General features: G+C 32.4%; 1 protein-coding gene across 1 annotated transcript; it reads left to right on the plus strand.

The window, feature by feature from the left end:
* Positions 1-1,357: 1,357 nt before the first annotated feature.
* Positions 1,358-25,605, plus strand: LOC143051637 (uncharacterized). Its single transcript, XM_076224537.1, has 8 exons — positions 1,358-1,451; positions 12,397-12,602; positions 13,553-13,715; positions 18,499-18,590; positions 21,558-21,771; positions 22,767-22,919; positions 23,379-23,477; positions 25,307-25,605. Exons 1-8 carry the CDS (start codon positions 1,412-1,414, stop codon positions 25,459-25,461), a joined length of 1,122 nt encoding a protein of 373 aa, XP_076080652.1. The 5' UTR covers positions 1,358-1,411; the 3' UTR covers positions 25,462-25,605.
* Positions 25,606-25,805: the final 200 nt, after the last annotated feature.

A 25,805-nucleotide genomic window follows, 5' to 3' on the forward strand; every position in this document is an offset into this window, starting at 1 on the left:
GGTTGCATGTACATCCTATTATTTTCACCGAAATAAATCAATTGCATAATTCTTATTTTTTTCAACACAAGTACAGCTATACTAGTTTTCTTGAGGTTTAATTTGTAGTTCTAATGTAAAATGACACCAGAAGGAGCTTTTGGGGAATCAGTAAGTGGTTAAGGGGTTCTTACTTAGTCATTTATCTCTCATATTGGTCTGAAAAAGAGATAGAAATAGGGGTTTCTGTACATTAACTAGACATTATTTTTGACAAAGAATGTATTTATGATGCTATATCAGTAAGATTAAATGGTTTATTCATTTTCCATGCAAATACCATTAGTTGTTAATATTTTCTGATAGTGAAAAGCACAATAAAGGCAAATTGATTATGTAAGGGGACATAATTTAACTTAATGCATACATGAGAAATAGACAAACAGTCAACTTAGAGATGTATTCTAGTACATGTATTGTCAAACAGATTTTGGAATAATAGTTAACTGCAATCTAAAGACTCTTGTTGTATTGCCCTCATAATCTGGAAATGTTTAAAGTAATATAAGGCATGCTGTAAAATGTGGAATGGACTTTGATATCAGTTTTCATGATTTGGTGCTTAAACTGTTTCTTTTAGTCAGATTAACCATAAACATAGTTGGCAATCCAATAATTCCTCCTGAATCACCATGTTTGACTTCTGTGTTGATTTGAAACATAATATATTTGGGTTTTGTTCACTCTTTAAGTAAAAATGGTAAAATGAAAAAAAAGTGAAAATCTGCCAGATGGGGTAGGGATGTAATGTTTCATTTTTTTTGGTAAGAAATGAGTGCAGACTAGTATTCTTTATTGTAATATGTTCCAAAGTAAGAAGTCTATGAATCATAGGTGTCATGACTGGTTTCAAGTTTGTTATGTCTTGGTTAAGGTGGCACGGTAGTATTTGCATTCCAGAATTTAGGTTGCTCTTTTGTGTACCCTACTTAGGTAAATGTATCTAAACAGTGTGATTGGACAAAAAATACAGTATCAACTGAACATACTTTCCCAAACTGAGGGATGAATCAGGTGTAGAAAAATATGAAATAATTTTACATACAGATGAAAATGAATTTTTGAGAATTTTTTTAAATTTTGTATTCACTGCACCATAAAATACCTAAAAGTACTAGTGGCCTTAGGTTTTTAAAAATAGCAAAAAAAGTAAACGGTCATGATACATATTCAAATTCATTTCTGAATAGTAAAATGAAAGTACTTCAGTTAACTGTGAATGTAGAATTTTTTGCAGTGTTAGAAAGTGGTGAAAATTCTAAAAAGGCTATCATTATCCCTTATGGGCCAGGAAATACTACCGTGCCACCTTTAGCAGTGACAAGTGACAAGATAGAAACAGTTATAAATACAAAAGATTACAAGAAACACTATGATTAGAAGCAGTGTCATGTTTAGAACATTTGCTCTATGTATGCATCAACTTTCAGGCTATTTACTTTTTACTTACAAAACATAAAAGCAAATTGAAAATACGAGTATTGAAGACATTCAAAAATGGTTGATCATTCCAACAGGGGTTAACAGGTTAAGACATTTTGTAATAGCTCACTAGCCCAGGGCTAATTGGTAGCAGGATTTTACTAGCCCTGTTGGAAAAAATACTAGCCCAACAAAACTGACATGCTAGCCCTAATATGCCTTACAAATTCAGAGTTTGCTGCAATAACCATATATTCTAATATGAGGAAGGCGCTACCTTAAATGCCAGCTTTATACATGTACCTATTTATGATATACCTATAAGCTGTATTTCTAACTATTAAATAAATACTAAGACAATGTCTTATATATATTGATTGGTTGTTGGTTGTTGAATGTCCAGTGGCAAATATTTCATGCATGTTCAGAACGAATGTCCTAGGCTACATTAACATATTGTTTATGTCTAAAATAAAATTATAACTACAGATGGAAAATGTTTAGGGAACGATCATTGAACTTGAAAAGGCAGGAGGGGTTATGGTATTTTTCCTCAAAAAATATCCTGATTCCCAAATTGATGAATAAAAATCTGTTCAAGCAGAGGACAAAAAAAATATTTTGAATCCAGACCTTCACCAAAATGATTTTATCTTTCAGATATATGCAAAATAAATTTAACTTTTATATATCTAAAAACATTTAAAACTTCCCAAAGCGCACAGATAAGTCTGTACACAGTAGTTTTTTAGGTGATAATGGCTATATTTGCCAATTTGTTATGATAAACTTTAATACTAGTGTTCAATTTTGACTAAATAATTTTAATTTTTAATTGATAGTGCTGAAAGGCTTTGGTGAAAAAAATCCGACTCGAATAAAAAAACATTTGTATTGACCTGATCATCTTCAGTTTGTGAGTCTCATGTATTCAGAGTCAGTTTTATGTCATTTCTTGTATATATTTTTTTTTGTTAAAAGTACATGATGTAGTTTACTTCTCTATGACATTTTACTAGAAGGATCAATACATAAAAAGAAGATTAGAATTGATTTTTGCACCTTGATTTTTTGGTTATGGAACATTTTTGGGTTGGGATTTTTTCAAAGTTTTGGGTTTTTCTTCCAAAATTTAACTTAATTACATTTATTTAACGGGTCTAGTATATATCATGTATATAGATGCAACAAATACTGATTTGGCAGGAGATGCACACAAAATAGGGTGTTTTAAATATTTTATCTGTAATTGGTGCATTTTTCCTATGATGTGTATTTCTTGATAATGTCGACGTGAGTATCATGATAAAGAAAATATATTTGGTAACTAAGTATATATATATTCACAATTGATATGCGCCAGTGCGCTGCAAAAGGATCTTCTTTCCCTTTAATTACCAAAATTGCACATGTTTTTTTCTCTCACAGAAACACATGAGTTATTTGGTAAATAAAACACTTGTCATTGTTTGAAACTTTCAGTAATACAAATTTAGTTTAGCCTCTTTGAATGTTTCACTTATTGTGTGAAAATTTCAACAGAAAATGTACAAAACACTTGGTAAAATTGCATTATCTGCAGAATTATTGATAACTTTCCTCACTATATATTCACAAGGACATATACCTAACATATTGTCCATGCTATTCTGTCAGATCTGATTTTTTATTCATGCATACATGTACATGTATACTGGCATGACTTGTGCTGTTCCAAGTTGTCTTCTTTTTCTGTTTCTTGAGAAGTATTTGTTTAACCTGTTCAGTCACTACAAAGTGTTACAATTCTTATTTAGACGCAACACATAAATAGTGACCAAAAAGGTACCGCTTTCACATGAGAGAAGCTAGAAAAAAAATTAAATGTACACATTTTCAATATTTTTGTAGGACTTACTATCATCATGATCATATGAAATTAAGGAGTTAAAGACTTCTGCTGAATAGAAATGTTTGAGTTCACCTGATACCTGTTTTCAAATTAGAATATGTTTGATTTCAACTGAAAATAAAAAAAATGGTGTTTTTAAAATGGTAAATATACATCTGTGGTTGTATCAGGCTGTGCATGGCGAAGCATTTTATTGCCTTTAGGTTTGTACCTTTTTTTTTGTTTTGGTCATGAAAATAAATTTGTAGTTCTGTTGTGAAGTTGATAACATGAGAATACTCAAATTGCACCTACATGTATATTGTCAGTTTTTTTTCACCAACTTTTTTTTATGTACCAGGCAAAAATTTATTCTGTGCTTATTTTGTAGACTATCCTTCTTTAAAATATAGTTACACCAATTTAATTTTGAGTCCATGTAGAGTCATAGAAAAATGGGTTTGAAATGACCTCTAAACAATCCATGATACTGTAATGAGGTCAGTACCCAAATTCCATACATCATTACATGTATGGTTAATTTCAAATCCTTAAAACTGGAATATAAACAGATGTTTTGTTTTATTTCTTCAAATATTTCAAACAATAAATTTGACATTATTCCATGCTTCAACTATTATTTTTTGAAGAAAAGGATGCTGGTAACAATTTTAATTTGCTCATTTTAAAAAGATGACAATTATATAACTTTACATGGTCATGGTGAAAGAAAACTTGTAAGATTTCTGCAGGTTTTTTTTTGCTGAATAGCAATTTGGTAACTGAGTGCAATTTTGGTACTGTGATGTTATATACATGTAACCATAAGTGTGTATTGCTAAATAGGTTGAAATGTGAACCTGAGTGACAGTTATATAGTGATAAAGTACTTGATAGAGTGAAAATGTTTTGATCAGGTTTAAACTGATGCATAAAATATATACAAGGGACTGCTGCAGCTTGAATTTTAAAGGATGTAGCCCACATTCTTCAAAGTAACATGCCCTGTATATACCTACATGTATCAAAGTCATGGTATTCTCATGGGTTATCATAATCTTCCCATAAAATATAATTTTGGACAATATGGGAGCATCAATGTATACAGTACTAAATGTACTACTCAGACTCAAGTCTCCTTTTTATGATTAACCTTAGAGAGAGAGAAAACAAAACAGTTTCCTTCTACTGGGACGTATAAGGTAGATATCTGATATGTGACATAATCAATAAAAAGAAGTGTTGAGAGTTTTCCAAAGGAAGTACAGAATTAAAAGATTGTGAATTATTTGAATATTTTTTTTTGTTTTAAACTTTTGTTATTAAAGTTGTGATTTAGTCTGTGGGCTACCATAGGCTAATCCAGGAGGGGGGGGGGGGCTTTTTCATGGGGAAAATTTTGTTGATTATATAGGGAATCACTGAAGCATGACTGGAGCGCCCGTCAGCGTGCCCCCCTTATGAAAAGTTCTGGATTCGCCATTGGCTACATGAATAACCGTGATCACATTCAACAAACCAACGTCATTATCACTGTTCCTTGATGTGTGGAATTATGTGGCAGATGAACATAAGTAGTCCTGCATGGTCAATCATCAGTGCACCAGAGTTTACCCTGCATGGTCATTATAAAAAAAAAATCCGAAATGTATTGCTTGCAGAGTTTTTTCTGTGTTCCCACTGCTATACATGGGTATATAAAAGGATTTGAGGTACATCATCACGTTTGTAAAAGAATTATCAGCTGGTTAATTATGTAATGCTCATATAATTTGTTTTCAGTTTTAAAATTCTATTTATTAAAATATATGAAACATATAAATGACCTCAAATATTTATGTGAATGAATATCACCATCCATAGTTTGTCTTTTATTATAAAGATTATAATTGTTTTATAAACGAAGTACAGTAATGTCCATATTTACATGTATCACAAGTTTTCAAATTGTGGGCTATAAATAGATTACAACCTGAGCACAGTCTCTAAACTGAAACTGTATTTGTTATTAATTTTATTTCCTTAAAAATCGAATTCATTTGATTATCAATGAAGATAATCATGATTGATGAACTATTATTCAACAAGTTTAAGTTTTCTGAAGACTGTTAATGTTTAGGTCATGGTTCTGAAGGCTTCAGTCTTCACAGTATGTAAACAAAAACAAAATGATATGGCGTCCATGACATGTGCACACGTTTCAAATTTATATCTGACAAAAGTCAGGTTTCTTCTGTCAAAAGGGATTCACATTTATCATGTTTATAACAATAAATTAATCAGAAGAAGGTACAATCAGGTTGCATAAGCAATGTACAATACCACTTCTGTACTAACACATAGATATTGAAAGTACAGGATCTACCCAAAGTTATTTGTTCTATTTTATAACTTGTACAAAATCAGTTCAAATTCTAGGAATCCCGGATGACATAGTCTAATCTCATTGGCTTAGATCAGTCAGGGGTACTACTTTTACAAGTGTATTTTATTTACTTGAAGAAGTAAAAATAAATATACACATATAAGTAAATTTGTACAATACTTATACAAGTGAATTTTATTTACTTGTATAGGTAAAAAAAAATATTGGCTGAGTTATGTCCCTTAGACATTCAGATTTTTTTACTTGTAGAAGTAAAAAAGTCATCCTATCTTCTTTTATTGAAATCTTTGGATTTCTTTGCTCTAATAGAATTTTAAATTATCTGCTCTTTGCAGATGTCTTTACTAATCATTTCAGTGCAATTTCATGGACAATGAAAATCCCATTTGTCTGTTATCTTCAGAACACTGCTCATTTACAAGCCCCCAAGGAGCAATTTTTGAAGGCCTTGCGCAAATACTTAAGATCTTTGCGCAATCAGTTTCTTTGTTGAACTAATGAGATGGAACATTGAACTTTATTTAAAAAATTTGAGCAAACCTGGGAAAAATCATTAAAGGCATGATTTTACATCTCAAAACTTGAGGATTTTTGTTGGATTGTAAGAAAAATTTACTTATACAAGTAAATTTTTGAGAAAATGAAGGGGAGATTATTTAAACATTATTTATTTACTTATATATGTATATTTTTTTTTACTTCTTCAAGTAAATAAAATACACTTGTACAAGTAGTACCCCTGACTGTAGATAGAAAAGTGATGAGGGGATTATCCACTTTCTATTTTGGAAACGCCAAGAATTATTTGTTACTAGTCCGCATATTGGATAACATGTTTTAGTTGCCTGAGGTCTAAATGTTGTAGCCCCGGGCGTCGGGCTAGTGGATTTCTTAATCCCTGTCCAAGATCTCATCTGCTCATACTCATAGTCATAGGAACTTCTTTCCTAGTCCAAATAATTATGACGTCTTACAAGGCTATTTTTTCTAATACACCCTCCTTAATTATTTGGGCTACTTGTTTTCTATCCATGTCAATTTCCATTGATTGGTATGGGTGTCTTCCTCCATCTTGGATTGTAAAAAACAGAGAACCAAAGGTCCATATTTTCTATCAAGTTAGCAAAATGGGATGCAGGAATGCAGATATTTAATGTGATTTTCATTTAAAAGAACCAGTTTATAAGAATATCAGGGGCGTGTCCAGGATATTTGAAAGGGGGGACGTAGAATAAAAAATTTTTTTGGACCTTTTTTGGCTTAAAAACATAAGTAATAGAGAATTGCACTAATGTAACGGTTCCTGACTTGGAGCATGTATATTTTATAGTTAAAGTGTCAAGGTGTGACATTTTTTATGCCGAGTTTTCTTCATTAATTGTCTATGGTATATTAAAAGGATAGGATGGATCTTAACAGCAGTAAACCAATAACAACAATGGATACTAATCGCAGAGTCGAACACGCGGGACTCCGAGAAACGAAATTTTACGGTTGATGAAGACCCATCAAATTGGGGAATCCGTATAAAAAGAAATCAGAGTATGTGTTTAATTAATGAATATGATAAATTGCCATCATTCAATACAATACTAGCAGATTATAACGATTTTTTTTTTTTTTTTTTTTTTTAAAGGGGGGGCGTACGCCCATTACGCCCTTACCTGGACCCGCCCCTGAATATAACTTACAAATATTAATATTTTTGCAAATGTTGATTAGTTTTGGTTGTTTTTAATTTTTTTTAAATTGGCATTTCAAGGGGAGGTAACTCTAAAACAGTGCATTTTCTGAAGGATTCTACCTGAAATTTTCCTATTTTGTATTTTAGCCGGGAAAAACGTATGGTGACCCTATCTTTTCTTTTGATATTCTCAAAGCATTGTCTGAAAGCTATCTTTTCCTTTTAAGTATTTAACAATTCTATCATTTTGTTTAGTTTCTAATCACAAAATGGTGTTTTTTCCTGTATAATCCATACAAAATGTGTCATTTTGTCACATCCTGTAGCTTGAGAAAATGCACGGTGACCTATCATTTTTATTATATTTTTCAACATATCAATAGATACTACGTTTTGGCAAAGTATGAACAAGTTCTATCATTTTTATTTTAGACTTCCATACCACCTTAAGGTGACTGTATGGCATTTAACAATGACTCCATGAGCAAAGCCCATACCACATAGTCTTGTTGTTAATGTTATTCATTGGATATTTTTGACCATCATGACTACAAAATTTGATGGCTGTCATGGTTGTAGTAGAAATGTATGATGACTGATGTACCCATATTTTGACTATTTTATTTATTGTGTCTGTTTAGTTTACACATCAATGTAAATATATAACGGAATTTGATGAGACTGTCATCAAAATGAGAGGGTTAGCGCTATAAAACCAGGTTTAATCCACCATTTTCTACATTTGAAAATGCCTTTACCAAGTCAGGAATATGACAGTTCTTGTCCATTCGTTTTTGATGCGTTTTGTTATTTGATTTTGCCATGTTATTACATGTACAATGTATTATGGACTTTCCGAATTGATTTTCCTCTAAGTTCAGTATTTTTGTGATCTTACTTTTTTAGCTCACCTGACCTGAAAGGTCAAGTGAGTTTTTCTCATCACTTGGCGTCCGTCGTCCATAAACTTTTACAAAAATCTTCTCCTCTAAAACTACTGCGCCAAATTTAACCAAACTTGGCCACAATCATCCTTGGGGTATCTTGTTTAAAAATGTGTCTGATGACCTAGCCATCAAACCAAGATGGCCGCATGGCTAAAAATAGAACACAGGGGTAAAATGTATATTTTGGCTTGTATCTTTAAAACCAAAGCATTTAATTAGAGCAAATCTGTTATCTGTTATGGGGGTAAAATTGTTTATCTATCTGCCCTGAAATTTTCAGACAAATCGGACAACCTGTTGTTGGGTTGCTGCCCCTGAATTGATAATTTTAAGGAAATTTTGCAGTTTTTGGTTATTATCTTGAATACTATCATAGATAGAGATATTTTTAAACTGTAAACAGCAATAATGTCAACATGACCAAAATTATCAGTCAACCCCTTAAGGAGTTATTGCCCTTTATAGTAAATTTTAACAACTGTTTCGTCATTTTTTGTAACTTATACAACATGTACAAATTTAAATTAACTTGGCCACAATCATAATTGTGGTATATAGTTTAAAAAATGTGTCTGATAACCCCACCCACCAAACAAAATGGCTGACATGGCTAAAATTAGAACATAGTGGTAAAATGCAGTTATTGCTTTATATCTTTGAAACTAAGACATTTAGGGCAAATCTTTTAAGATTTAAATGTGCATCAGAATAAGATTTATCCCCTCACAAAGTTTCAGATTAATCCTACAACCCATTGGTAATTTTAAGGAAATTTTGCAGTTTTTGGTTATTATCTTGAATACTATTATAGATAGAGATAAACTGTAAACAGCAATAATGTTCAGCAAAGTAAGATCTACAAATAAGTCAAAGATGACCAAAATTGCCAGAGAACCCCTTAAGCAGTTATTGTCCTTTATAGTCAATATTGACATGATTGAACAACTTTTCATCATTTTTGTAAATTGTACAAAAATCTTCTTTTCTAAAAATATGGGCCAAATTTAACCAAACTTGGCCACAATCATTACTAGGGTATCTATTTAAAAAAAGTGTCTAATGACCCTGCCTACCAACCAAGATGGCCGACATTAGTAAATACAATAACAGGTGAGCGACACAGGCTCTGGAGAGCCTCTAGTTTTTTCTGGTACACCCTCCTTAATTATTTGGACTACTCGTTTTCTATCCATGTCAAGATCCATTGATTTCCATTAAATGAAAAGAGTTGTGTAACCATGGTAACAGAACACTGGTGGCAGCATCACCCTTAAACAATGAAGTATTGAAGTGGGCCCTTTGAGTGCACGTGTTTAACACCCACTAGTAGAAGTATTACCATGATTACAGAGTTCTCAAAAAAAATATATAAAAAAAGAAGATGTGGTATGATTGCCAATAAGACAACTATCCACAAGAGACCAAATTAACACAGAATTTAATAACTTAAGGTGACCGTATGGCATTTAACAATGACTCCATGAGCAAAGCCCATAGCGCATAGCCTTGTTGTTAATGTTATTCATTGGATATTTAGGACCATCATGACTACACAATTTGATGGTTGTCATGGTTGTAGTAGAAATGTATTCTGATATATTTTATATGGTTCTGTATAGCTAGACAACTTTGTTTTTGACTATTTACACATATATATAGGTCAGTTATACATTGTAAGTTTTAGACCACAGGTTAAAATAAGATAATGAAAATTGGGTTATTTTGGTTGTAGTTTTATTTTGGTTTATTTGGTGCCGATAATCATGCTTATGACAATGAATGACATGAATGACAGTGCCAAAATTAAGCACATGAAATTAAAGCAAACACATGAAATGTGAAAATCACATACCTGTATGACAATATCATGAATATGGTACATTGTTGTACTGTTAATTGTTAAGGAATATATTTTATGTTATTATATATTCCGTATATTTCCTACAGTTCTATACATAGGCAAATCTACAAATAAATACCTGTTATAATTTGACAACAACACTATATAATTTTTACTTCATTGTCAATTTTCTGAAATTGTTAAGAAAACACAACATGATTTTTTTTTATTCACACGTCATGAATATGCCTGCATGCTATTGGTGATTAGATGCCGTTATTAGTAATAGACAATAATAGTGCATTGACTTGACATATCAATGATATAAGGATGAGGCTTAGAAACGGGGAAATGCGAGGCTCTGTCAAGCTTTTTCCCTGTTGCAAGCCGAATCCTTATATCGTTGATATGTCAAGTCAATGCACTATTATTGTCTTTATACGGCAATCTAAAAAAAAACCATTTTCAATTGTTGTTTAATGTGTTAATGTCACCATTGATTTAAATATTGGGAAACTTCCCCCTTTTATAAAAATGCCTCATATCATGCAGACAGAGAAATATACAACACGATGAAATGTACATTTACCTGTTGAAATTCACAATCAGTGGTGAACGAATTTGTTTAAGAATGAACTAAAATATCATCAATAAGCATAAATATAATGATTTATAGTATGCAGACCAAACATATAAACAAGTGAAATATGTTTTTTTATTATAAAAATTGCAAAAGAAATAAGTTTGAGTCGTTGTATACATTGAAAACAAGAACAGGTTGAATAGGTCGTATGAATAATCAATTATAATCTCGGCAATTTCTATTTAAATATTCATGAGGAAAAGTGATATCATGTCAGTGACTGTAATTATGACATAGAAATATATACGGTCAACGCAATTTGACTGCTCAAATAGAACGAGTGCAGTATAAATCAGAATATCATAACTCCTTGTAATCCTTTCGTTATCACCAATTAATAAACATGTGCTGCCAGAGGCATCAGGGTTGAAATTCAGTCCTTGATCGTTAATAGATTAACATGTACTGCAACGGAGGGGTTTAAAATTTATTTCATATCTATTTAAAAAGTGATTTTAATGTTTGAGATTTTATTTCATATTTTTCATTCAGCTTTGAACCACAATATTATAGGGTTATTGCATGAATATTGGGAAATATTGTCCCAAGTAGAATTTTATATTGCACGAGCTTGCGAGTGCAATATAGTTCTACGAGGGACAATATTCCCCAATATTCATGCAATAACCCTTTTATTGTATTATAAGCAATATAATATTTGAAAGTAAAAAATTGGTTTAAACTAAGATTTAAACGTTGATGACGTCACAAAATTTGAAGATTTATTGCACTAGTGCAATATTAGAATTTATTGCACGCTAACTTTTGGTTACGTTCTGTGCTATACAATAAAAGGAATTATTTTCAATTGCATCCGTATTCGATTCCTTCTTTATATACTTGTACAGTCACACCACATCTTCCTATATCTATATAAGTTAACTTTGTCGTGTTTCTAGTTTTGAGAAGTTCAATGGTATTTTGGCAAATAAAGGCAAATATGAATGAGCAGCTCAGCTTGCTCACTACTGTTGTTCCAAAATTAAACATACCAATTTGACGATGCACCAAAATTACACACACACCAAAATAAAACACATGCCTTTTGAGAGAAAACCGCCAAAATATCCAGACACCAAAATTTCCCAATTGACGGTAAGGTTTATTTACACAATATTTATATGGTTCCAGTGGTCTTGTTAGCCCAAAATAGAATAGATTATATGACAATGTACCTAAATATTTGATATTTAACTGTTCTATATCAAATATTTAGGTACATTGTAATATAATCATGTTAACTAGGAGCCTGTAGCATACTTAATGCATGAAAAATAGCACAGAATAATCACAGACACTATCAGAACCACCTTTACACTTGAAATTGATTTTTTTTATAAAGAATGACAGGAAAACTAATTTTGCTTAAACCACTTTGAAAAAAGTAGAATCACAAAAATACTGAACTCGGAGGTAAATTCAATACGGAAAGTCCCTAATCCAATGGCAAAATCAAATGATAAAACACATCAAACGAATGGCAACAACAAACAAATGGCAACAACAAACCTACTGTAAATATTTGATGTAGAAATTAACTCTTATCACGGTCTTATCTATTTCAGTGAGTTTATATTTTGTTTACCCGTCACAACAAGCACGTACTACAACTGAACGACCTGTCAGCCAAAAAGATGCCTGCTCTTTCTGGAGTAACTTTACAAGTCAGATGAATAATGTTTACAAAACATACAACTACCTAAATTATAACTGTACATATGATCCACAAAAATGTAATGGAGCAGACTGCACTGGTTCCATTTATTACAAGGTTTGTATTGCAGGGACCCAGTAGGCTTTACAGGGTATTTAAAATTTGAGCTTGGCTACAGAAATATTAACCACCTGTTTGGCTTGATATTATTTTACTAGACCATCAAAAATATACCGGGGTCGTCATCATAAAATGATGTTGCCATAGGGAAGAGGGCATTAGGTTTTATCCTTATAAAAAAGATAATGATAACCAATGAGACAACTATTACTGTCCACAAGAGACCAAAATGACACAGACATTAACATCTATAGGTCACCGTACGACCTTCAACAACGAGCAAAGCCCATGCCGCATAGTCAGCTATAAAGGGCTCAAATGTGACAATGTAAAACAATTCAAACGAGAAAACTAACGGCCTTATGTATATAAAAATTTAAAATGAACGAAAAACAAATAATTAGTGTAACACATAAACATATGTTTGTCTGAACATCCAAAAGTCTCTAACTAAATAGTTTGCCTCAATCAATTTATGTTATGAAAGTAATACAAAATGCTTATTACCATAAGATACAGATCAAGTTTGAAATTTGGTGGCGTCACTTTCTAGAGTAATGTCCCCTTACAAATGGAAAACTTGTTGAAATTTTTGTTTCTGCTTACCTCAACCAAAAATTCTGAAACTTATACCATGTATACACAATAGTTATTATCACATTTAAAAGGTTGGTGGTGTCACTTTATATTTAACTGTTCTAGAGTTATGCCCTTTTACAGATTGCAAAACTTGTTGGATTTTTCATTTCTTTTCCTTTTCTTAAGTTTTCCTCAACCAAATAAACAATAGTTATTACATTTACCACAAAACTCAGATCAAGTACAAATCTGGCTTACAACACTTTTACTGTTCTTTAGTTTATTATGTCTTTTATAACTTTATATGACATGTATGACAATGTATGACATACAATTGGGGTCATCATCTGTGTTTCTTCTATTTATAGGTGCTAGATACAGATCTGATCAATGTATCGTTTTGTTTTGGACTGAGAATGAATCATTGTGACCACCCAAACATATCTATGGACATATATTATGCTGACCCAAACAATTCCTCGGTTTCATTTACAGACCGAATATATCACAATGATAAGAAAGAGATCACAAGTAAGTAATATCAGGACTCAAGTCAGTGGCAAATCCAGAGGGGTTCGGTGATTGGGAAAGTTCAAATCACTTACAGGACATTTGCACTTTACTACAATCTTTTTTAACTAGAATTGTCACTTTTTCTACTGGAGGTTGATGGTTCTCTTTGGGGACTGTGTTCTCCACCAATAAAAACTGACCATCATGAAATAGTTCAATTGTGTTGAAAGTGGCATTAAACACCAATCAATCAATCAATCTAGAGTTGTCATAAATCATCAATAATCTTGTTTTTATACGACCCCAAAAAAAATTTGGGATCGTATAATGGTATGATGTCGTCGTCTGCGTCCTCGTCATCCGAAGACACATTGGTTTCCTGATAATAACTTTAGTTTAAGTTAATAGATCTTCATGAAATTATTTCAGAAGGTTCAATACCACAAAAGGAAGGTTGGGATTGATTTTGGGGATGATGGTCCCAACCGATTAGGAATTGGGGGCCAAAAAAGGGCCCAAAACAAGCATTTTTCTAGTTTCAGGATAATAACTTGTGTAGAAGTATTTCAATTGCTCTGAAATCATACTGCAATGTTTAAAACCACAAGTAGAAGGTTTGGATTAATTTTAGGGGTAATGGGGCCAAAGTTTAGGAATTAAGGGCCAAAAAGGGGTCAAAACAAGCATTTTTATACGACCGCAAAAATTTTAATTTTTTGGTCGTATATTGCTATCACATTGGCGGCGTCATCGTCGTCGTCGTCCAAATACTTTTAGTTTTCGCACTCTAACTTTAGTAAAAGTGAATAGAAATCAATGAAATTTTAACACAAGGTTTATGACCACAAAAGGAAGGTTGGGATAGATTTTGGGAGTTTTGGTCCCAACATTTTAGGAATTAGGGGCCAAAAAGGGCCCAAATAAGCATTTTCTTGGTTTTCGCACGATAACTTTAGTTTAAGTGAATAGAAATCTATGAAATTTTGACACAAGGTTTATGACCACAAAAGGAAGGTTGGGATTGATTTTGGGAGTTTTGGTTCCAACAGTTTAGGAATTAAGGGCCAAAAAAGGGCCCAAATAAGCATTATTCTTGGTTTTTGCACAATAACTTTAGTATAAGTAAATAGAAATCAATGAAATTTAAACACAAGGTTTATGACCACAAAAGGAAGGTTGGTATTGATTTTTGGAGTTTTGTTCCTAACAGTTTATGAATTAGGGGCCAAAAAGGGGCCCAAATAAGCATTATTCTTGGTTTTTGCACCATAACTTTAGTATAAGTAAATAGAAATCTATGAAATTTAAACACAAGGTTTATGACCATAAAAGGAAGGTTGGGTTTGATTTTGGGAGTTTTGTTCCTAACAGTTTATGAATTAGGGGCCAAAAAGGGGCCCAAATAAGCATTATTCTTGGTTTTTGCACCATAACTTTAGTATAAGTAAATAGAAATCTATGAAATTTAAACACAAGGTTTATGACCATAAAAGGAAGGTTGGGTTTGATTTTGGGAGTTTTGGTCCCAACAGTTTAGGAATAAGGGGCCCAAAGGGTCCAAAATTGAACTTTGTGTGATTTCATCAAAAATTGAATAATTGGGGTTCTTTGATATGCCGAATCTAACTATGTATGTAGATTCTTAATTTTTGGTCCCATTTTCAAATTGGTCTACATTAAGGTCCAAAGGGTCCAAAATTAAACTTAGTTTGATTTTAACAAAAATTGAATGCTTGGTGTTCTTTGATATGCTGAATTTAAAAATGTACTTAGATTTTTAATTATTGGCCTAGTTTTCAAGTTGGTCCAAATGGGGGTCCAAAAATAAACTTTGTTTGATTTCATCAAAAATTAAATAAATGGGTTCTTTGATATGCCAAATCTAACTGTGCATGTAGATTCTTAATTTTTGGTCCAGTTTTCAAATTGGTCTACATTAAGGTCCAAAGGGTCCAAAATTAAACTTAGTTTGATTTTAACAAAAATTGAATGCTTGGTGTTCTTTGATATGCTGAATTTAAAAATGTACTTAGATTTTTAATTATTGGCCTAGTTTTCAAGTTGGTCCAAATGGGGGTCCAAAAATAAACTTTGTTTGATTTCATCAAAAATTAAATAAATGGGTTCTTTGATATGCCAAATCTAACTGTGCATGTAGATTCTTAATTTTTGGTCCAGTTTTCAAATTGGTCTACATTAAGGTCCAAAGGGTCCAAAATTAAACTAAGTTTGATTTTAACAAAAATTAAATTCTTGGGCTTATTTGATATGCTTTATCTAAACATGTACTTTGATTTTCGATTATGGGCCCAGTTTTCAAGTTGGTCCAAATCAGGATTCCATATCAAGTATTGTGCAATAGCAAGAAATTTTCAATTGCACAGTATTGCACAATAGCAAGAAATATCTAATTGCACAATATTGTGCAATAGCAATTAATTTTCAATTGGAGTTATCTTTCTTTGTATAGAATAGTAGTTGATAATATATGTTGGAAATTTGCCAGACATGACTATGATGTCATTTTCTATTTTTATTTCTATTTTTATTTGCCAATAACTTTATGTAAATAACTTCATTGGAAATTTGCCAATATAAAATGTTGCTGATGAAGCTTTTTTTCCTTATCTTATCTAAAATGTTTTTAGATAAGGTATGTTGGACATTTGCCAGACATGACTATGATGTCATTTTCTATTTTTATTTGCCAATAACTTTATGTAAATAACTTCATTGGAAATTTGCCAATATAGAATGTTGCTGATGAAGTTTTTTTTATTGTTTTATACAATAAACAATGTATATTCACTTTTACTACCAACCAATCTTTACCATTCAGTGATAACAAGCACTTTACTTTACATTTTAATATTTTATGATGTATTTAAAAGAGTAGTTATTGTTGCAAACTCCATTAGAAATTTGAATTGATATCAGTTTTGGAAAAAGGGAAACGGGGATGTGAAAAAAAAATGGGGGGGGGGGGGGGGGGGTTAAATTTTTTTCATTTCAGATTTCATAAATAAAAAGAAATTCATAGTGAATTGCTTAAAGGCAAAAAAAAACTTTTAAGTTCATTAGACCACATTCATTCTGTGTCAGAAACCTATGCTGTGTCAACTATTTAATTTTAGATTTAAATAAGTTTGAAGAAGAAATCTTTAATTGATTTGTAAAATCTTGACATTTGTTTTGTGTAAAAAAAAACATGTAATGTCAAAAATTTGATCACAATCCAAATTCAGAGCTGTATCACGCTTGAATGTTTTGTCCATACTTGCCCCAACTGTTCAGGGTTCGACCTCTGCGGTCGTATAAAGCTGCGCCCTGCGGAGCACCTGGTTCTAGTTTCAAGACAATAACTTATGTGTAATTGTATGGATCTCTCTGAAATTGTACCACAATGTACCATATAACAAAGAGGTGGCTGGGATTAAGTTTTGGATTAATTGCCAAAAATATGTTGGAATAAGGGGCCCAAAAAGGGCCAAAAAGAAGCATGTTTCTAGTTCCCAAACAATCATGACAATAACTTGTGTTTAAGTGTATGGATCTCTCTGAAATTGTACTACAAGGTTCAATCCTGCAATGGAAAGCATGGGATTGAATTTAAGGGTTATTGCTCCAAGGGGGTTTCAAAAAGTTGGGGGGGGGATTTTTTGTTTACCATTTTTTGAAGGGCTTCCTTTTTTTCAAAAATTTTCAAATTTCGAATTGTGAAAAGTTTAAAAAAAAAATCTTTAATAGCACAGTATTGTGCAATAGATTTGTTAGATCTTTGACCACATTAATTTTGTGACAAAAACCTATATTATGTCAAAAATTTGATCACAATCCAAATTCAGACAGAATCAAGCTTGAATATTGTGACCATTTGCCCCAACTGTTCAGGGTTCAACCACTGGGGTCGTATAAAGCTGCGCCCTGCGGAGCACCTGGTTACTATTTTTATAGATAGGCATCAATTGACGAGTTACTTCCCTTTTGTCACCAAATTTCTGCATAAATCAGCAAATGTAATTTGTTATGCTTGCCTTTAGCATGTTTAGTAAAAGTTTCTTAAAAACTATTTTAACCTCTTTTAGCTTTTTCATATGCATTGCAATGATCTGGTAGGGATCTTTTATCAGAATTATGTGCATGTATCAATTTGGATAGTCAAAAATAGGAAAATCAACCATTTAACAAATGGCAGCTAAGGGAGATAACTCAAACTTAAAATCAAAATACATCATTCTAAATCTTTCAGCAGGACATTTTATAGACACTTAACCCATCTGAGTCAAAATGCGCCTCCAATTGAGAAAATTAAAAGTTGTGTGTAAACAAAAAATCTCTGTGTAGTTATATTGGACATGTTATTTTTTTACAAGTAACTGAGCTTTACCATTTGTGTTGATTTGGAAAGTGGACCATAAAATAAATGTGTAAAAACAATGGAGTTATTAAATGCATTCAAAGTATTAAATTTTCAAAGAACTTGTGTGAAAATGGGATTTTAACCATGAAGAGCCGCATCACGAAAGGATTTTCAGGGTATGCTAATTTACGGAAAAATAAATCGCACTTCGTCATTGTTCGTACCCTGAAAATTTAACCACATGTGTGAAAATATCAAAGCTTCTAAACGAGCCATAATACATATCCAAGTTTACAATACGGATGGAGCTACCGAAGGAAACATTCAATGTATACTATATGTTTTCATTATTACCAGGAAAAAATGCGATTTCTTACCGCCTGTGGAGAAACAATTGCGCATATTGCCCCATCTTATCTATATTTTATTTACATATTTCAGGTTTGAAGATGGACTTAGCTGGTATAGGGACTGCACAACCATTTCTATTCTTTCACCTGACCAAACCAGTCCCACATCATGTACTGTTTGGGGTAAGATTAATGAAGAATGTCATTTGATATTTGATATTTGGTGAAGAATTTCGATGTGTACTCTTCATAATCATTTTTATGCCCCATTTATGGGCATTATGTTTTCTGATCTGTGCGTCCGTCTGCTGTTCGTCCATCTGTCCCGCTGCAGGTTCAAGTTTTTGGACTAGCTAGTTTTTGATGAAGTTGAAGTGCAATCAACTTGAAACTTAGTATACATGTTCCTTAAGATATGATCTTTCTAATTTTAATGCCAAATTAGAGATCCCCCATTTTCACGGTCCACTGAACATAAAAAATGAAAGTGCGGATGAGGCATCTGTCTACTGGGGACACAGTCTTGTTGTAGATGTTTTGTCATTTTGACTAAAAAAAGAAAAACAACAATTTTTATACGACCGCAAAATTTGAAAAATTTTTCGTCGTATATTGCTATCACGTTGGCGTCGGCGGCGTCGTCGTCGTCGTTGTCGTCGTCGTCGTCCGAATACTTTTAGTTTTCGCACTCTAACTTTAGTAAAAGTGAATAGAAATCTATGAAATTTTGACACAAGGTTTATGACCACAAAAGGAAGGTTGGGATTGATTTTGGGAGTTTTAGTCCCAACATTTTAGGAATTAGGGGCCAAAAAGGGCCCAAATAAGCATTTTCTTGGTTTTCGCACTATAACTTTAGTTTAAGTAAATAGAAATCTATAAAATTTTGACATAAAGTTTATGACCACAAAAGAAAGGTTGGGATTGATTTTGGGAGTTTTGGTTCCAACAGTTTAGGAATTAGGGGCCAAAAAAGGGCCCAAATAAGCATTATTCTTGGTTTTCGCACAATAACTTTAGTCTAAGTAAATAGAAATCAATGAAATTTAAACACAATGTTTATGACCACAAAAGGAAGGTTGGTATTGATTTTTGGAATTTAGGTCCCAACAGTTTAGGAATTAGGGGCCAAAAGGGGACCCAAATAAGCATTTTTCTTGGTTTTCGCACCATAACTTTAGTATAAGTAAATAGAAATCTATGAAATTTAAACACAAGGTTTATGACCATAAAAGGAAGGTTGGTATTGATTTTGGGAGTTTTGGTCTTAACAGTTTAGGAATAAGGGGCCCAAAGGGTCCAAAATTGAACTTTGTGTGATTTCATCAAAAATTAAATAATTGGGGTTCTTTGATATGCCGAATCTAACTATGTATGTAGATTCTTAATTTTTGGTCCTGTTTTCAAATTGGTCTACATTAAGGTCCAAAGGGTCCAAAATTTAACTTAGTTTGATTTTAACAAAAATTGAATCCTTGGGGTTCTTTGATATGCTGAATTTAAAAATGTACTTAGATTTTTAATTATTGGCCTAGTTTTCAAGTTGGTCCAAATGGGGGTCCAAAATTAAACTTTGTTTGATTTCATCAAAAATTGAATAAATGGGTTCTTTGATATTCCAAATCTAACTGTGTATGTAGATTCTTAATTTTTGGTCCAGTTTTCAAATTGGTCTACATTAAGGTCCAAAGGGTCCAAAATTAAGTTTGATTTTAACAAAAATTAAATTCTTGGGCTTATTTGATATGCTTTATCTAAATATGTACTTTGATTTTTGATTATGGGCCCAGTTTTCAAGTTGGTCCAAATCAGGATTCCATATCAAGTATTGTGCAATAGCAAGAAATTTTCAATTGCACAGTATTGCACAATAGCAAGAAATATCTAATTGCACAATATTGTGCAATAGCAATTAATTTTCAATTGGAGTTATCTTTCTTTGTATAGAATAGTAGTTGATAATATATGTTGGAAATTTGCCAGACATGACTATGATGTCATTTTCTATTTTTATTTGCCAATAACTTTATGTAAATAACTTCATTGGAAATTTGCCAATATAAAATGTTGCTGATGAAGCTTTTTTTCCTTATCTTATCTAAAATGTTGTTAGATAATGTATTTTGGACATTTGCCAGACATGACTATGATGTCATTTTCTATTTTTATTTGCCAATAACTTTATGTAAATAACTTCATTGGAAATTTACCAATATAAAATGTTGCTGATGAAGTTTTTTTTATTGTTTTATACAATAAACAATGTATATTCACTTTTACTACCAACCAATCTTTACCATTCAGTGATAACAAGCACTTTATTTTACATTTTAATATTTTATGATGTATTTAAAAGAGTAGTTATTGTTGCAAACTCCATTAGAAATTTGAATTGATATCAGTTTTGGAAAAAGGGAAACGGGGATGTGAAAAAAGGGGGGAGGGGTTTAAATTTTTCTCATTTCAGATTTCATAAATAAAAAGAAAATTTCTTCAAACATTTTTTTGAGAGGATTAATATTCAACAGCATAGTGAATTGCTCAAAGGCAAAAAAAACTTTTAAGTTCATTAGACCACATTCATTCTGTGTCAGAAACCTATGCTGTGTCAACTATTTAATTTTAGATTTAAAAAGTTTGAAGAAGAAATCTTTAATTGATTTGTAAAATCTTGACATTTGTTTTGTGTAAAAAAAACCCATGTAATGTCAAAAATTTGATCACAATCCAAATTCAGAGCTGTATCACGCTTGGATGTTTTGTCCATACTTGCCCCAACTGTTCAGGGTTTCGACCTCTGCGGTCGTATAAAGCTGCGCCCTGCGGAGCACCTGGTTTAATCATAAGTCTGAAGCACTTTTCTATATTTACCTTTATCAGGAACATTCTTTGCCAAATCTTTTGAAACTAAAGAGGTATTAGTTAAGAAACTCAGTTTAAAAGAGCTATTTGACCAAAAAAGACCTACAAATTGAAGCCAAATTCACCTACTGTCAACTTTGCCTGTGCAAATTGAAACTTCAGTTTCGTAACATTTTATAAATTTATGTAAGGATAAATTAAGAAAGATACTATCAATGAGAAAAATTTTGTTTGATTTGAACTTATATTAAATCAAAATGATATTTTTCTACATCATGTACATTGCAGATAAGATTAAAAGTTCGACTGACATCAAGTTTTTTTGGTGCTGAATCTTGGCTGTCACAGTACCAACAGGATATTGTTCCCACTACAGAAATTCCAGCTACCCCATGTCCCAGGGGTGTAAAAACAACCTCACTCCCTCTTACTGCTGCAACTTGTGTGCATAACCCTGTGATGATTCCTCGTACAACAGCTGTGCCATTTACGATTAAATCTCGTAAGTATATATTTACTTTTTCCATGGTTGCAAAAAGTTACTTACATGGTCTGTGCATTCAGTTTTTTTCATAGATTTAGGAAAGATTATTTATTGTGGATGCTAGTTTTCTTTGGTTGCCAAAATTTGCTTCAATAGACTGTAGATTTATTTTATTGTAAGATTGATGAAAGATTGTATTTGTTGCGGATGCTTTGATATAATGGTATTGTCGAAAATTGTATGCATGCTTCATGGAATTATTTTCATCATTGAACGCTTTAAATCATGGTTCACGTTATCATGGTTATCCCCACGAAATCCTGGAAAAAAATGGTATTCTACAAATCTTATTAATGGATCCTCAGTAATTGTTTAAGCCTTAGATTTAAAGGGGCGGATCCAGCCATTTTAAAAAGGGGGGGTTCCCAACCCAGAGTAAAGGGGGGGGGGGTTCCAGCTATATGCTCCCATTCAAATGCATTGATCGGCAAAAAAAAAGGGGGGGGGGGGTCCAACCCCCGGAACCCCCCCTCTGGATTCGCGCCTGTGTTTGCTACAAAAAGAGTTGAAATGTACTGTTCATTTAAAAAATATTGGGATTTTTGTCTTTCCAGTAAGACATAGGGATTACAATATTGCTCCAGCAATATGGATTAAATCAGTCAACAAAATGGTTCATCTTTGCTTCACTATCAATGTTGATAATCTTTTCTTTTTAATGGTTTAACATGCCTAATACATTCATAACCAATCTCTAGCTACGGGGGTTAAATTGAACGTCACATGAATACAGATTCATTGAGGTCAAATTATTCACTTGCAAGTGAATAATTCATCAGTGATGTTTCTTAGCTTATTTTGACAAAATTGAATCAAACAGGCTGTTTAAAGGGAATTGATAATTCACTTTTTCACTTTCATTAATGATTAAGCCAAAAAAAATCATTTTTTGTATATATCTCGTAGCTAACGCCCCTTTGATAAATCTATAAACTATATATTTCTTCTTTAAGCATCTTACAATAAACCATGTGATATGAATGCCTTATTTAGCTGTACTGGTCCTAATGAGAAGTGTAAACAGAAAAATGAGACCCACGGGATTTGTGTATGTGTTGATGACCACATCCTGAGCCCCAATACTGGTACCTGCTCAGGAAATCAAGGTAAGACAAATCATCTTGTCTATTGAACTTTAAAATCCAAAATTACAATTATGTTAAGTCTGTACATAACACTATAACTACAGGGAGATAACGGTTTAAGAATCAGCTGAATGTTTTAATCACATTCTATTTTTTAAGAAATATGAAGCTTCTCACTGATCAAAATTAGTGTTTTTCAAAATTTTATTTTTTGCCAAATCACTTTTATTCAAGGTTTCGGTATCCACGAAAAAGTATGCAAAAATATTTGAATTAAAAATTGAAATAAAAAATTGCAAAAGTTGCAGAACTTTATTCAAAATTTGTTTGAAACTGCCAATGTCAATCTTGATTTTTAAAATTTAATTCAGGCCCTTAGCACATTCTATCTTTTTAGGGGAAAACATCAAAACTGTATTTATGTCAGTTATAGTAAGATAGTATTTATTTTTTAATGGTTGATATAATTTTTTTTTACAGTTACCCCTCATTGGATTTTTGGTCCCATTACCACTGCTTTACCTGCTGTTATCCCTCATAGTCAGCCACAGACAGGGAACAAGTCCACATCTGTCAGCAGTAAGTTTCAGAAAATAATTTCAAATATGAAAATAAGAAGATATGGTATGATTGCCAATGAGACAACTCTCCACAAGAGACCAATTCGCCGTTTCAGAATCTAATGCATTCTGGGTAATATTTTCAAAAATGTACACCGAAACGTCGTCATTGGTTGAAAACGTCCAAAACAATGGAAATTCAACCAATGTCGTGACGTTATTTTCATTTTGGGGTATGAACAATGAAATTACCCATCATCCTCTAGCTTCTGAAAAGGCGAATTGATGTTAACAACTAAAGGTCACCTACAATCTTCAACAATGAGTAAAACCCATACTTCTTAGTCGGCTATAAAAGGACCCAAAATGACAAATGTAAAATACAGTGAAACCTGACTAAACCGAATCCTGTATAAACCGAAAACCTGTGTAAACCAAACATGTTCGTAAGCACTGTCATATATCAAATAAAGTGCGTTGTGAATCTGATTAAACCAAACATTGGCCAAAACCGAACAAAATCTTAAGTCCAGAAGAGGTTCGGTTTTAACAGGTTTCACTGTATACCAAACTAACAAAACCACAGGCCTGATGTAGTACAAAATGATGAATGAAGAATAAATATGATATACAGCAACAAAAGACAACCACTGAATTACAGGCTCCTAACTTGGAACAGGCACATACAAAATAAGGTAGGGTAAAACATGATAACGGGTGTCCAACCCTCTCTGTAGTTTGGGACAGTGGTTTAACAGTACAACATATGATTCATCTATAAAAATAAGTTAAAAAGGGTTGTACTTATCAGATAAAAAATGCAAATTTCTGTAAGTTAATCAAATCTGTATTAAGACTTCCAGCTTTTAAGATTGGACAGCATTCTGAATTAAAGAAATTTATGCAACCACAGGTTTGCAGAAAATGATCAAACAGCATGTTAATCGTGGGTCTCATTGGGGTCTTAGCCGATTTTTTGTAAGCGTGACCCGTGAAAGTCAAATTATTGTGGTGTGAAAACGGGAAACGTGGCCTTACGGGACCTGGGAATGACAAAAAAATGAGAATTGCTTCCGTACATAGTGTAAGCGAGATACGGCAATCTGACAAAACAGTAAGCGGGATCTGGGATCGGAACCCCCCAATGAGACCCCCTAATCCAACAACCGACTTTTCAAATGGAGTTTTCCCTTTCAATAAAAAAGAAGGTTTTTATGATCAAGTCACTGGAGCTGAGATTGCTTTTTGTATAGCTTTATTATACCGGTACTTTAACAAAAAATGGGGGTATACTGTTTAACCTCTGTCAGTCCATCCATCCGTCACATTTTTCTCAGAAACTACGTACACTTGACAAGGATTTCTGAAATTTGGTTTCAGGGTTTATATAAGTTAGTTATAATGTGTGATGCCTTTTCAGGTTCATCGCTGACCAACTTCCTGTTTACTGAACACCAATACCATTTTACACATCATGCACATGACAGCCATGTTGAAAATTATCCTCACATTTTTCTCAGGAACTACAATATAAGGGTTTCTGAAATTTGGTTTCAATGTTTATTTAAGTCAGTTATACCATGTGATGTGTTTTCAGATTCATCAATCATCACTCAACAACTTCCTATTTACAGAAATATATCTGCGGGGGTATAGTCAGTGAGCAGCAGCTTGCTGTTTTACTTATTTTTCCTCCTTAACTGCTATTAGAGAAATTTTTTTTAAAATTTAGAAATTTCAATACCTGCACTATTCACAATCTTTTAGATAAATGAAATGATATATGAATTTTACTGTTTATTTTCTCTTTTGAATTGTGAATAATGTGACTATCATTTCTATTTTTAGAATCAGTTCTAATTGGTGGAGTAGTTGGAGGTATTATATTTATAGCCATTATTGGAGTTGTTGTGGTTGTGGCCTGCAAACGTCATCACAACAATAGACAGTATATTGGACGCCTCTTATTGGACACAGATGAAGACACTGATAATGTTATTTAAATTAAAAGGAGGCTGGGAGATGAAAAAGAGGCTGGGTTAACAATAGACAGGATAAGGTCTCATCTCATGTGATATAGATGTCTCCTTAGTATCAAATAATACAAGCTTCATTTTGAAAACTCAGAGGTAGTTACCCTCATTAATAAAACTGATGTGTAATTGGGATTCAAAAGGCAGTTTTTCATTTTTACATTTTACAGCCTCTAAGGAATTTTTGTGAGATGCTTTTTGAATCTGTTTTCTATAGTATTTTTTCTTTAATTGATCTTGTATGTATGATATTTTGAAAATTTATTTTTTATTTTGGACTTTAACTTTTTGCCAATGTGATATCTATAGAACTT

The sequence above is a fragment of the Mytilus galloprovincialis genome, chromosome 11, assembly GCF_965363235.1.
Source record: "Mytilus galloprovincialis chromosome 11, xbMytGall1.hap1.1, whole genome shotgun sequence".
NCBI classification, from domain to species: Eukaryota; Metazoa; Mollusca; class Bivalvia; order Mytilida; family Mytilidae; genus Mytilus; species Mytilus galloprovincialis.

Excerpts from the sequence above, each read along its gene's own strand:
- LOC143051637 (XM_076224537.1), top strand. The coding sequence starts at position 1,412 with ATGATTAGAAGCAGTGTCATGTTTAGAACATTTGCTCTAT. Across the intron at positions 13,716-18,498 it reads TGATAAGAAAGAGATCACAA|GTTTGAAGATGGACTTAGCT; the intron begins GTAAGTAATATC and ends TACATATTTCAG. Across the intron at positions 21,772-22,766 it reads GCCATTTACGATTAAATCTC|CATCTTACAATAAACCATGT; the intron begins GTAAGTATATAT and ends TTCTTCTTTAAG.